At 42.4% G+C, this 14,757-nt stretch overlaps 1 protein-coding gene across 1 annotated transcript in view; it reads right to left on the reverse strand.

Annotated features, from left to right (window-relative positions):
• Positions 1–5,702: 5,702 nt before the first annotated feature.
• The window catches only part of LOC135466109 (coiled-coil domain-containing protein 191-like), a 47,525-nt gene continuing 38,470 nt past the window's right edge, over positions 5,703–14,757 (reverse strand). The window contains exons 15-18 of the mRNA XM_064743500.1: positions 13,464–13,642; positions 8,522–8,639; positions 7,915–8,069; positions 5,703–7,052 (exon numbers count right to left, since the gene is read on the reverse strand). Of these exons, the coding sequence (XP_064599570.1) occupies positions 6,914–7,052; positions 7,915–8,069; positions 8,522–8,639; positions 13,464–13,642 (591 nt within the window). The 3' untranslated portion in view covers positions 5,703–6,913. The remainder of the gene's footprint in view (positions 7,053–7,914; positions 8,070–8,521; positions 8,640–13,463; positions 13,643–14,757) is intronic.

The raw sequence follows: 14,757 nt of genomic DNA on the forward strand, positions 1-14,757 counted from the left end.
TCTGGTTGTCAAGGTTTGTCGTCCCGCTGGTTCACCTCGTTGTCGTTCCATTTGTTCATCGGGCTGCCGTCCAGTTGGTTCATCTGGTTGTCGAGGTTTGTCGTCCCGTTGGTTCATCTGATTGCAAGGTTTGTCGCCCGCTGGTTCATTTGGCTTTCGTCCCGTTGGTTCATCGGGTTGTCAGGGTTTGTCGTCCCGCTGGTTCATCTGGTTGTCAAGGTTTGACGTCCCGTTGGTTCATCTGGTTGTCGTCCCACTGGTTCATCTGGTTGTCAAGGTTTGTCGTCCCGCTCGTTCATCTTGCTGTCGTCCCACTGGTTCATCTGGTTGTCAAGGTTTGTCGTCCCACTGGTTCATCTGGTTGTCAAGGTTTGTCGTCCCGTTGGTTCATCTTGTTGTCGTCCCGCTGGTTCATCTGGTTGCCGTCCCGCTCGTTCATCTGGTTGTCAAGGTTTGTCGTTCCGCTGGTTCATCTGGTTGTCAAGGTTTGTCGTCTTGTTGATTCATCTGGCTGTCGTCCCGCTGGTTCATCTGGTTGTCAAGGCTTGTTTCCCGCTTGTTCATCTGGTGGTCGAGGTTTGTCGTCCCGTTGGATTATCTGGTTGTCGAGGTTTGTCGTCCCGCTGGTTCATCTGGTTGTCGAGGTTTGTCGTCCCGCTGATTCACCTGGTTGTCGTCCCGCTGGTTCATGTGGTTGTCGTCCCGCTGGTTCATCTGGTCGTCGTCCCGTTGGTTCATCGAGTTGTCGAGGTTGGTCATCCCGCTGGTTCATCTGATTGTCAAGGTTTGTCGTCCCGCTCGTTCATCTGGCTATCGTCCCGCTGGTTCATCTGATGGTCAAAGTTTGTCGTTCCGCTCGTTCATCTGGCTGTCGTCCCGCTGGTTCATCTGATTGTCAAGGTTTGTCGTCCCGCTCGTTCATCTGGCTGTCGTCCCGCTGCTTCATCTGATTGTCAAGGTTTGTCATCCCGCTGGTTCATCTGATTGTCAAGGTTTGTCGTCCCGCTCGTTCATTTGGCTGTCGTCCCGTTGGTTCATCGGGTTGTCAAGGTTTGTCGTCCCGTTGGTTCATCTGGCTGTCGTCCCGCTGGTTCTTCTAGTTGTCGATATTTTGATGTCTTAGCACGTCACTACCTCGTCCGTGTGATATCTCCAGAACTGACTGACCGACAGCTTGACCCAATGTTATTTGTGGTTAATAACATTGGGTCTTAACAACTGATCGGCTTTTGAAAAGTCTCTCTGTTCGTCTGTCCACTTGTCGGGATTATGGAACTGAACAAGACTATAACCTTATAGTATTTGCTCTCCGTAACTACTGTCTGGGCTAATCAAATATGACTTGAAGCTAAATTACATTTTCGTGACTATTGTCTGGACTGGACATTTTATTCTTCGACCGCCTGCTTTTACAACCGTATGCAGAACAGCAAACCAATTCGTGGAGAAATGGGATATGGTTCTTCTCACTCTTGTAGCTTTTTTAACACTTTTTGAACTATATGACGAAGCTCTGACAGCTCGTAAAGATTGGATTTGTATGACGTAATTGAGCGGAGACTACTCTTACGACCCAAACTGTCTGTATTATAAAGAGATGGCTTGTTCGAAATACACGACAGTTTAGCCGCACAAAAAAGTAACCAAAACCAGCAGAGTTTATTTTTCAACAATTCACTAGGTTTAACAAGAACAGATAACAAGACTTATACAAATACTTAAGTACTTAAGTTTAACAAGAAAGGACAGCAGTATCTAAACAAATACTAAAGTACTTACATGTACAACGGTGTCAAGTCCAAACGGACGCATGTATTCCACAATATATACCACACAGGCATAAATGCACAGAGGCAATATCCACAAGAGGAAAAATCCACAGTATAACTAAGTGTATGACGAAATATACACAAAATTCCACAGACAGGGTCCGTGTACTAATAAGCACTGTGTATACAAGAGCACAAATTAAATATACAAGTTCAGACTGAACAATTGCTCGGTGGAGATAGGATATAACAAAGCCAGAGGCTATAAAGACACCAAAATTCAGCACAAAAGGCCTACTAAAGTAATACACAGCGAAAGCATCCAAAACTCTCAATAATTCTCTTTCTCCTCCTTTGACCTGCTTTCATAGGTCTTATACAGACTGGTGGAATTTTCTAGAATAAGAAAATTCTTGAACACTTGTTGTAAACAAACAGGCCCCGAACTGAGCGTATTCTGGAACATTCTAAGGCAGAGGCAGACGCTGAACTCAGCATATGTAAACAGTGGCAAACTAAATTTAGAAGCTAACGGCAGTTGTTCACATAACACTACCAAGTGCTGGCGGCAAAAATGCATAAAACCAGCCTCATTATCTCGTGATTTTAAGTGCCATATTACTCAGATGAATGTGACTCTTTTCACTATTTTTTTAGACTCAATTTAAAAATGTACACAGGGGTAGCTAATTACGCATAAATAATAAATCTGGAAACTAATCCTTTAAAATGTCGCCTTCCGCTTAACTCTTTGCGCCTCTGCACAGAAAAAGCTCGGCTACGGCTTTCAGTCATGTTGAGTACGCGGGAAGGTCTGCAGCAACCTGCGGATGGTGGTGGGCTTCCTCCGGACTCCACCCGGTTTCATCCCACCATAATGCTGACCACCATTTTATAAGTGAAATATTCTTGAGTACGGCGATAAACACCAATCAACAAAACAAATACAGTCATGGTGAATTCAACGTATCTCATGAAACGCTTTGGTTTAATTTTAGAACAGGTAATAAAATAAAACAGTGGGGAAAAACATTTCAGGCTTCGCTCCGAGGGTAAAAATGACTGAAAAATACAGTTTTCTTAAGGCCCCAGCGGTCAGTCCGGAAAATAAGTATCTTGTTATGATGACGTCAACGATGAGCCCTGCTAAAAATAACTGCATGAGGGAACAGGCCGAATGGGGGTTGGAAAGAGACTGAATGAGACAAATTCTTTATTTGTCTTAGAAACACAATCAATGTTTAAAAGTTTCTTTTCACGTATCCTTTAACCTTAAATTGGATTATATGACGAGTGCAAAACAATAGCCGGAAGGTGACATTTTGTTAGTCACGTTGTCACCCATCAAGCTATATATACATGTATAAGCGTCAAGTCCGACATTCATATACTATTCGTAGTCCGTAAAAGGCGTTCCAAGTCGATAATCGCAAGATCCATTTCCAAAACAACGTTTAACACTAACTCCCAAAGACAAAGGTATGTAAGAAATTATACAAATAAGAAATAAAGCCGATAACACACAAGAGAGAAGCGGTCATGAACCAAACGCCAGATAACAAGTGATATTAAAATGGCTGCTTCTCTGTCTTCCTCACACTGTTATAAGGTAATATTTTATCTTAGATGTTGCGTTTTCGAAATACCTATTTCAAAGCGGAGACAGATGTTGCATTTTTGGGGTAAAATGGAGCGTTTGACATCTGGTCAACTGCAGAATACAGGGCTGAACGGAACGATGGCCGCAATCGGTTTCCGAAGTAATTAACGACAGAATGAATGAATGATTATGGCTTAACGCCACATCGGCAGTATTTCAGCCATATCGTGGCGAAATCAACGATAGAACATCCATCTCATATTAATGTTCCTTACACGAATCCTAAACCTGAGTTTTTATGCTTTTTTCAGATACCACAGTTAGATTACATCAACCGTTAAAAACTGAACACAGACGCCGACACACCGGGTAGGACATTAGCTCCCATCGTACTTTCTACAGACGAACTAAAATGAAGGTAAACTCCGAGAAAGGCCATGCTGACGAGACGGGAACCATTGATTAGACATTATTTATATTTGGTGGGTTTGACAAAACCCTCAAGGTAAGTTGGAATAAGCAGTCATATTTTAAAAAACGTTATAGGTTACCATGGTAACGGCGATCATCTTGAAAAAAGAACGACAACCTTAAAAAAAGTTTTTACAAAGAACTATAGCACCTCTAGATGAAGTAAAAACATAAAGAATGGGGCGAGAGAAACGGTTTATCAGATTTCACCAAATGTCTGTTCCGAAACACAAATATTTGTGAAAAGTGTTAATCTGCAACTAGCCACTCGTTTGCATGGCAATTACTGGCACAACATTGAAGGTCAACAGACTATCAGCCTCTGTCAGTGTCAAAATATTGCTTCTGTAGACACGTGTCATATTAGTGAATTTCAGTTAGAAGAGTTGCTAATGTTTTTTTTAAAAATGCATTGTGATTTAAATATCTTTGAAATGCACCAACTTTAATATAGTTTTAACAATACTGAATATGTTTCCTGCTGTTTGCTCTGATATGTCTCAAGTGTATAGCTCCCCCCGCCCACCCTCCCTCCAGCGTTGTACTTTCTCCCCTCCTGCCTCTATGACTCTGAAAATTCAAACTTTCTGGCATCTTTTTGCTTTTTACGAATCTTCTGTGCAGCCTTAGCAGACAGTCGTACACTGTCTGATACTCTACACATGTCAATATCCATCGTCCTGACACTTTCAAGAAACAAGTTGTTCCCGATGGAGTTCAGACATGTAGTCAGTCGTGCGCTCCCTGGTTAATGTGCTGAATATATGAGAAAACACAATTCTTCAGAAATTTGTAATCTCACAAATACAGCCTTTGGGAAAAAGGCCAAACCTTCCCAAACAACACTCTATTCACCAGATCTAGCTCTGTCACTCATTCATGAATTCGTTGGACTGCAACCACAATACCCCAGTTCAAATATGTACTTTTTCTCCACGTTTTCAAGGCAGTTGTTTATTTGCTATGTCGCGTTGCCAAAGGCACCAAGAACCGGGACCTTTAGGGCATCTGTGGTGACGAGGCTCTTCATCAGTTGATACACACTGAAAAAAAATGATGCCCAAATGGCACTTCGCATTTACCCTGTTGTTTTCCCAGTGTTGCTCCTGACAGCTTTATCATAGTATTTTTCCTAGTTTCTCTGTTTTCTGGATGTTACGCAAAGCTGTGCCTAGCCTTTTAGAATTGATTTGATTGATACATTCTACTTCCTCAGTCTCTTGGCCATCTCAGCCATCTTCATCACCAACACGTCAAAGAGACTTAAGTCACCATCTGACAAAAAACCAGTATATCGTAGACCATTTTTTTTCTACGGGCCGAGCACACAAACATGATGCTTCCATTACATTTGATGACCCATTGCGTTTACACTCATCATTTGCCTTATGACGAGTCTTCAAATAAATCCTCACCAATGTCATTTCAGATTCCCAGTTGCAACATTTCTGACAATAGGTACTTAGCACTTGTGTCCAGAACTAATCCAGTGAAAAGATCCACAACTGAACCAACTCCATAATAAGATCTGTGACCCTTGACTTTAAAGGGGAGGAGGGGGAGGGGGAAGATTACATCAGTGAATATATCGACCGCTGATGAGCTTTGTTACCCGTCACCAAGGTATCGCGACGGATTCATGATAACACCGGAAACGACATTGTGAACTCGTCGTCCAATGAAAGAGCGTTATTGCTCCCATCGGGCTATTCCGTAAACTGCGCGTTATTTATGCAAACAAATGACCTATTTACGGAAAGCAACGAACTCGGCTGGACCAATCATAGCTGCTTGCTGCTAACTTGACCTCACGGGTTTGAACTCGCCCTCCATATAAGGTTATTCTCGTACATTTTCTGCTCTTTCTGATGACGATTTACGGGCGAAATTTAAAGCATTTTCTTATTTGGTACATACAGTGTGACAGAAGAAGTCAACCTTTCTTTTAGTATGCCATATGTCAAGTTAAATGCTGTTTTCCTTTGTGAACACGAGGTGATACGCGAGTGATTTATCAGCGTTTTCTCAGAGGAATTTTATGACAAACACAACCAACCAACAAATGAAGAGAAATAATGCTTTTCTTCATAAACACCACACATATTAACTACAAATTGACAGTAATTCGAAAGTCTGATGTATTTACTGGCCCTTTTCACAAATTTTTGACAAATTCCACCAAAACTTACGTTTTCTTGTCACCTTCTTCTCTATGCGGTGTCATTGAGGTATAAGTTTGGTAAACCTCGTTATCAGCATTCCAGACACAGTGTGACAAGACATGGAAAGACAGACGGACGGATACCAAGTGCTACGTCAATACCCCTCGACCAGTTTTGGCTAAGGGTTAAAAACACCCACATAGGTCTTTCTTTTTAGTTTCACTGGTCCCGTCTTACAGAGGTCCTCTGAGCTCTTAACTCTGTCAGGCACAGGTGATGAAGTCACAGGTTCCATCTTACAGAGGTCCTCTGAGCTCTTAACTCTGTCAGGCACAGGTGATGAAGTCACAGGTTCCATCTTACAGAGGTCCTCTGAGCTCTTAACTCTGTCAGGCACAGGTGATGAAGTCACAGGTTCCATCTTACAGAGGTCCTCTGAGCTCTTCACTCAGTCAGAGACAGTAGATGGAGTCGCTGGTCCCAACTTGTGGAGGTTCCCTGAACTCTTCACTCGTTCACAGGTTCCATCTTACAGAGGTCCTCTGAGCTCTTACATGTAACAGGAGCAGGCGATGTAGTCCCAGGTTCCATCTTGCTGAGGTCCTCTAAGTCCTCTGAGCTTTCCTCTCTGTCAGGGACTGCAGATGAAGTCACTGGTTTCTTCTTGTGAAGGTTCCCTGAGCTCTTAACTCTGTCAGACAGCTGATGAAGTCACTGGTCCCACATTGCTGAGGTCCTCTGAGCTCTCCACTCTGCCAGAGACTACTGATGAAGTCACTAGTGCTGACTCGCTGAGGCCTCTCAGCTCTTCACTCTGCCACGGATTGCTGATGAAGTCATAAGTACCCACCTGCAGAGACCCCCTAAACTCTCCACTACCAAAGACTACGCCCCCTTAGCTCTCCACTCTGTCAGGGACTGCTGATGAAGTCAGGTAACAGAGAGGCTACTTTCCGTCTCATGTCTGCCTTCCTCTTCTCCCGTTCAGCCTCTTGCTTTCTGTACTCTGGATATTGTCTCCAAATCTTCAGCATCTTCTTCTTGATGCGCCTGTCAAAAAAAATATTCACACAATCATATTTTCAGTCCTGTCTGCCTGGCTTGATTAGCTGTGCACAAACAGCGTCTGTCTGGCTTGTTCAATATTAGCTGTGCACAGTGTCTGTGTGGCTTGTTCAAGATAAGCTGTACACAAACAGTGCCTGCCTGACTTCACCGACATTAACTGTACCCCAACAGTGTCTGTCTGGCTTATGCCTGCCTTGCAGTGTCTGGCTTGAACAACATTAGTTGTAAACATACAATATTCGTCTAGCTTTTTCAACCTTAGCTGCACACAAACAGTACCTGGCTTGAACAACATTAGTTACATGTCTTGCTTCACCAACATTAGCTGTACACAAACAGTACCTGTCTGGCGTGTTCAACATTAGCTGTAAACAACCAGTGTCTGCCTGGCTTCACTAACATTAGCTGTACACAAACAGTGTCTGCCTGGCTTCACTAACATTAGCTGTACACAAACAGTGTCTGCCTGGCTTGTTCAACATCAGCTGTACACAAACAATGCCTGTCTCACTTCACCAACATTAGCTGTACACAAACAGTACCTGTCTGGAGTGTTCAACATTAGCTGTACACAAACAATGCCTGTCTCGCTTCACCAACATTAGCTGTACACAAACAGTGTCTGCGTGGCTTGTTCAACATCAGCTGTACACAAACAATGCCTGTCTCGCTTCACCAACATTAGCTGTACACAAACAATACCCATTTGGCTTGACCAACATTAACTGTACACAAACCGAGTCTGTCTGGCCTGCCTACCCTATCTTAGTTAAAAGATCAAAGGCAAATAAAGAAATGCTGTGATCAATGTAACAGTGTGTTTGTTGATGTTATGTGTACCCACCATTCACTGTGCTCACGAGCGTGTCTTTCCCTCTCCCACCCAGCCACTTTCTCCTCTGCAGTATGGTCCGCCCAGGCCACAAACACACGGTTTTGCAGGTTCTTAACAAAGAACCGCTCTGCCTTTTTCTCCAACAAAATCATAATATTCTTGTACTGAAAAAGACAAACAGAAAGCATGCACCTAACACACTAATTGTAGCACACAAACATGCAGCACTGCTTCACCATAATACTTAACACACTAATTGTAGCACACAAACATGCAGCACTGCTTCACCATAATACTTAACACACTAATTGTAGCACACAAACATGCAGCACTGCTTCACCATAATACTTAACACACTAATTGTAGCACACAAACATGCAGCACTGCTTCACCATAATACTTAACACAATAATTGTAGCTCACAAACATGCAGCACTGCTTCACCATCAGATACTTAAGCATCTCACCAGGTATTAAAGCACCTCACCATCAAGTAATTACTTACATTTTTCCACTGGCTAATTTACAAGAAGGTAGGTACTTATATTTTCCCACTGGTTAAGACACTGCTTCACCATCACATATTGAAGTATCTTGGCAGAAGGTAGGTACTTACGTTTTTCCACTGGTTAAAGAACTGCTTCACCACCAGGTATTTGTGCATCTCATCTGCCAAGTCCCTTTTGCATGTCAGCACCTCTCTTACATGTGTGTGCCAGCCCATAAAAGATTTCCTGCCAGAGTATAGTGAGATAGCCATGTAGCACTCCTGACAAATCTGCAGCTTCAATGTCAACATTACACTGTACATCCTAAATGGGTCCTGTATGCACAGTAGATCAGATAATGTTTATGTTTCAGAGACTCATCACAGCTGTTTGCCTTCAGAACACATAACCTTCAGAACATATAACCTTCAGAACACATAGTCTTCAGAACATATAACCTTCAGAACACATAGTCTTCAGAACATATAACCTTCAGAAAACATAACCTTCAGAACATATAACCTGCAGAACAAATAACCTTCAGAACAAATAACCTTCAAAACACATACCCTTCAGAACAGTCTTCAGAACATATAACCTTCAGAAAACATAACCTTCAGAAAACAAAACCTTCAGAACATACAACCTTCAGAACATATAACCTTCAGAACAAATAACCTTACTATTAACCTTCTGAACAAAATGTGTACATGTCCCAGTGTAAGATAAAATCGTAACACAAATCTTTATTGTATGCATGAATAACTCAAAACCTTACCATGTACCTGCTTAACAGATAAGTTTACTGTGCACTTGAATAACACAGAGCCTTACTGTGTATCTGCATAATACACAACCATAGTGTGTACATTATTAAAACGCAACCTAACTGTGCACCTGATTCACACACAACCTTACTGTGTACCTGATTAACACAAAACCTGAATAACACAAAGCCTTACTGTATAATACACAACCATACTTGTGAACCTGAATAAAACGCAGCCTAACTGTGTACCTGCATAACACAAAACCTAAATGTGCACCTGATTCACACGCAACCTTACTGTGCACCTGATTCACACACAATTTTATTGTGTACCTGCATAACACGAAACCTTACTGTGTACCTGATTCACACACAATTTTACTGTGTATCTGCATAACACGAAACCTTACTGTGTACCTGATTCACACACAATCTTACTGTGTACCTGCATAACACGAAACCTTACTGTGTACCTGATTCACACACAATTTTATTGTGTACCTGCATAACACAAAACCTTACTGTGCACCTGATTTACACACAACCTTACTGTGTACCTGCATAACACAAAACCTTACTGTGCACCTGATTCACACACAATTTTACTGTGTACCTGCATAACACAAAACCTTACTGTGCACCTGATTCACACACAATTTTATTGTGTACCTGCATAACACGAAACCTTACTGTGCGCCTGATTCACACACAATTTTACTGTGTACCTGCATAATACGAAACCTTACTGTGCACCTGATTCACACGCAATTTTACTGTGTACCTGCATAACACGAAACCTTATTGTGCACCTGATTCACACACAATTTCACTGTGCACCTGCATAACATGAAACCTTACTGTGTACCTGATTCACACACAACCTTACTGTGTACCTGCATAACACGAAACCTTACTGTATACCTGACTGACACACAATTTTACTGTGTACCTGCATAACACAAAATCTTACTGTGTAACTCAACAAAAAAGCAAACAGAGACTTTAAAGATGTTTGTTCCCCTCCTCTCCAATAAAACATAAACATAGCAATTCATATATTTTTAAGAGATTTTGTGTACATATCTGCAAGTACACAACCTACAGATGCAAATGAAAGAAACCCAAAAAAGAGATGTACTCCATAGATGTATGGATTCAATAATAACATGGACAAATGCAATGTGAACACTTAGTCATGGGGAAGGTTACAATCTGTACCCCTCTGTTCGGAATGGTGAACTAAGTCATGGGGAAGGTTACAATCTGTACCCCTCTGTTCAGGATGGTGAACACTAAGTCAAGGGGGAGGTTACAATCTGTACCCCTCTGTTCGGAATGGTGAACTAAGTCATGGGGAAGGTTACAATCTGTACCCCTCTGTTCAGGATGGTGAACACTAAGTCAAGGGGGAGGTTACAATCTGTACTCCTCTGTTCAGAATGGTGAACTAAGTCATGGGGAAGGTTACAATCTGTACCCCTCTGTTCAGGATGGTGAACACTTAGTCACAGGGGAGGTTACAATCTGTACTCCTCTGTTCAGGATGGTGAACACTAAGTCAAGGGGGAGGTTACAATCTGTACCTCTCTATTCAGCATGGTGAACTAAGTCATGGAGGAGGTTACAATCTGTACCTCTCTATTCAGGATGGTGAACACTAAGTCATGGGGAAGGTTACAATCTGTACCCCTCTGTTCAGGATGGTGAACACTAAGTCAAGGGGGAGGTTACAATCTGTACTCCTCTGTTCAGGATGGTGAACACTAAGTCAAGGGGGAGGTTACAATCTGTACCCCTCTGTTCGGAATGGTGAACTAAGTCATGGGGAAGGTTACAATCTGTACCCCTCTGTTCAGGATGGTGAACACTAAGTCAAGGGGGAGGTTACAATCTGTACTCCTATGTTCAGTATGGTGAACTAAGTCATGGAGAAGGTTACAATCTGTACCTATTCTTTTCAGGATGGTGAACACTAAGTCATGGGGGAGGTTACAATCTGTACTCCTCTGTTCAGGATGGTGAACACTAAGTCAAGGGGGAGGTTACAATCTGTACCCCTCTGTTTGGAATGGTGAACTAAGTCATGGGGAAGGTTACAATCTGTACCTCTCTATTCAGAATGGTGAACTAAGTCATGGGGAAGGTTACAATCTGTACCCCTCTGTTCAGGATGGTGAACACTAAGTCAAGGGGGAGGTTACAATCTGTACTCCTCTGTTCAGAATGGTGAACTAAGTCATGGGGAAGGTTACAATCTGTACCTCTCTTTTCAGGATGGTGAACACTAAGTCATGGGGGAGGTTACAATCTGTACTCCTATGTTCAGTATGGTGAACTAAGTCATGGAGAAGGTTACAATCTGTACCTCTCTTTTCAGGATGGTGAACACTAAGTCATGGGGGAGGTTACAATCTGTACTCCTCTATTCAGGATGGTGAACACTAAGTCATAGAGGAGGTTACAATCTGTACTCCTATGTTCAGGATGGTGACCACTATGTCACAAGGGAGGTTACAATGTGTACCTCTCTATTCAGGATGGTGAACACTAAGTCATGGGGAAGGTTACAATCTGTACCTCTCTATTCAGAATGGTGAACTAAGTCATGGGGAAGGTTACAATCTGTACCCCTCTGTTCAGGATGGTGAACACTAAGTCAAGGGGGAGGTTACAATCTGTACTCCTATGTTCAGTATGGTGAACTAAGTCATGGAGAAGGTTACAATCTGTACCTCTCTTTTCAGGATGGTGAACACTAAGTCAAGGGGGAGGTTACAATCTGTACTCCTCTATTCAGGATGGTGAACACTAAGTCATGGGGAAGGTTACAATCTGTACCTCTCTATTCAGAATGGTGAACTAAGTCATGGGGAAGGTTACAATCTGTACTCCTCTGTTCAGGATGGTGAACACTAAGTCAAGGGGGAGGTTACAATCTGTACTCCTCTATTCAGGATGGTGAACACTAAGTCATAGAGGAGGTTACAATCTGTACTCCTCTGTTCAGGATGGTGAACACTATGTCACAAGGGAGGTTACAATGTGTACCTCTCTATTCAGGATGGTGAACACTAAGTCATGGGGAAGGTTACAATCTGTACCTCTCTATTCAGAATGGTGAACTAAGTCATGGGGAAGGTTACAATCTGTACCTCTCTATTCAGGATGGTGAACACTAAGTCATGGGGAAGGTTACAATCTGTACCTCTCTATTCAGAATGGTGAACTAAGTCATGGGGAAGGTTACAATCTGTACCTCTCTATTCAGAATGGTGAACTAAGTCATGGGGGAGGTTACAATCTGTACTCCTCTGTTCAGGATGGTCAACACTATGTCACAAGGGAGGTTACAATGTGTACCTCTCTATTCAGGATGGTGAACACTAAGTCATGGGGAAGGTTACAATCTGTACCTCTCTATTCAGAATGGTGAACTAAGTCATGGGGAAGGTTACAATCTGTACCTCTCTATTCAGAATGATGAACTAAGTCATGGGGAAGGTTACAATCTGTACCTCTCTATTCAGAATGGTGAACTAAGTCATGGGGAAGGTTACAATCTGTACTCCTCTGTTCAGGATGGTGAACATTAAGTCAAGGGAGGACCCAGTTCTGCGAATAAACACTCTTTATGAAAAGCTTGCCATGTGATACCAGAGTTATGTCTCACATAATATTCAGAATACATGTATATCCCGCACAAATTTGTTTATCAATGGACAATATGCACAAGGACTGACAAAACTCCTAAAACAGGTCGAAGTATGAACAATAACCTGACACTGCTCAACCTCAGATTGTTTTGCACATTTTGTGTGAATTTGAGGATCCTATGCCTTATAATTGCTGGGATTTGATAAGCACAAATTTGAATGGGATGGGCTGACGGATGGATAGACAGACCCAAAGGTAGAGGAGGGATATAACAGCTTGCTGTGTAACTCAATAACAAAAAAACTTGCTGTGTAACTCAACACAAAACCTTGCTGTGTAACTCAATAACACAAAACCTTATTGTGTAATTCAATAACACAAAACCTTGCTGTGTAACTCAATAACACAAAACCTTGCTGTGTAACTCAACACAAAACCTTGCTGTGTAACACAGTAACAAAAAAACTTGCTGTGTAACACAGTAACACAAAACCTTGCTGTGTAACTCAATAAAACGAAACCCTACTGTGTAATTCAATAACACAAAACATTGCTGTGTAACACAATAACACAAAACCTTGCTGTGTAACTCAATAACACAAAACCTTGCTGTGTAACTCAATAACACAAAACACTTAGCTGCATACCTGAGAAGCCTGGTTATGTGATGTTGTGCAGCCTTGTCGTTGTGACTATGGGCCATCTCTACAAGACGCTTCATCGGCCAAAGGCCTCGGTACTTGAGCAGGGACCTCTGAAAGTGTTGCTCAGCCATCACATTCAGTTGCCTGAACTTCTCAATCTGCTTCTGACGCTCTTCTTCTCTCTGTGACACAAATTTTACCATACACATGTATCCATCTACATCTCCTGTGCTCATATGACACAATGCTGCATTCATATCATATGTACAGGCTATATATAGGAAGGTTGACAAACAGAGGTGTACAGGCTGTACATGGGAAAGATGACAGACAGATGTGTACCAGGTGTAGCTGAGACGGTGAACAGACAGAGGTTTATGGGCTGTAGCTGAGAAGGTGTACAGACTGTAGGTGGGAAGGTTGACAGTCAGAGGTGTACGGACTGTAGCTGGGATTGTTGACAGACTGAAGTGTACAGACTGTACATGTACATGTACGTGGGGAGGTTGACAGGCTAAAGTGTACAAACTGTAAGTGGAAAGGTTGACAGACAGACGAGTACAGATTGTAGGTGGGAAGGTGTACAAACTGTAGGTGGGAAGGTTGACAGACAGAGGGGTATGGACTGTAGCTGAGAAGGTGTACGGACTGTAGCTGAGAAGGTGTACAGACTGTAGGTGACAAGGTTGACAAACAGAGGTGTATGGACTGTACCTGAGGTGTACAGACTGTAGGTGGAAAAGTTGACAGACTGAAGTGTACAGACTGTACATGTATATGTACATGGGAAGGTTGACAGACTAAAGTGTATAGACTGTAAGTGGAAAGGTTGACAGACAGAGGGGTACAGTTTGTGGGAAGGTGTACAAACTGTAGCTGGGAAGGTTGACAGACAGAGGGGTACAGACTGTAGCTGATAAGATGTACAGACTGTAGGTGGGAAGGTTGACAGATTGAGGTGTACAGACTGTAGCTGGGAAGGTTGACAGACAGAAGTGTACAGACTGTATGTGGGAAGGTTGACAGACTGAGATGTATAGACTATAGGTGAGAAGGTTGACAGATTGAGATGTAGAGACTGTAGCTGGGCATGTTAACAGACTGAATTGTACAGACTGTACGTGGGAAGGTTGACAGATTGAAGTGTACAGACTGCAAGTGGAACAGGGTTCCCACTATTTCAAAAAAACAAAATTCCCTGATATTTCCCTGACTTTTCCCTGATCAATCCAGGATACAATCTTCTCTCTAATTATCGATAAATAAGGATTTCTTTTATGTTACAATGTACTTATGA

Source organism: Liolophura sinensis, chromosome 1 (genome assembly GCF_032854445.1).
Source record: "Liolophura sinensis isolate JHLJ2023 chromosome 1, CUHK_Ljap_v2, whole genome shotgun sequence".
In the NCBI taxonomy this organism is placed as follows: Eukaryota; Metazoa; Mollusca; class Polyplacophora; order Chitonida; family Chitonidae; genus Liolophura; species Liolophura sinensis.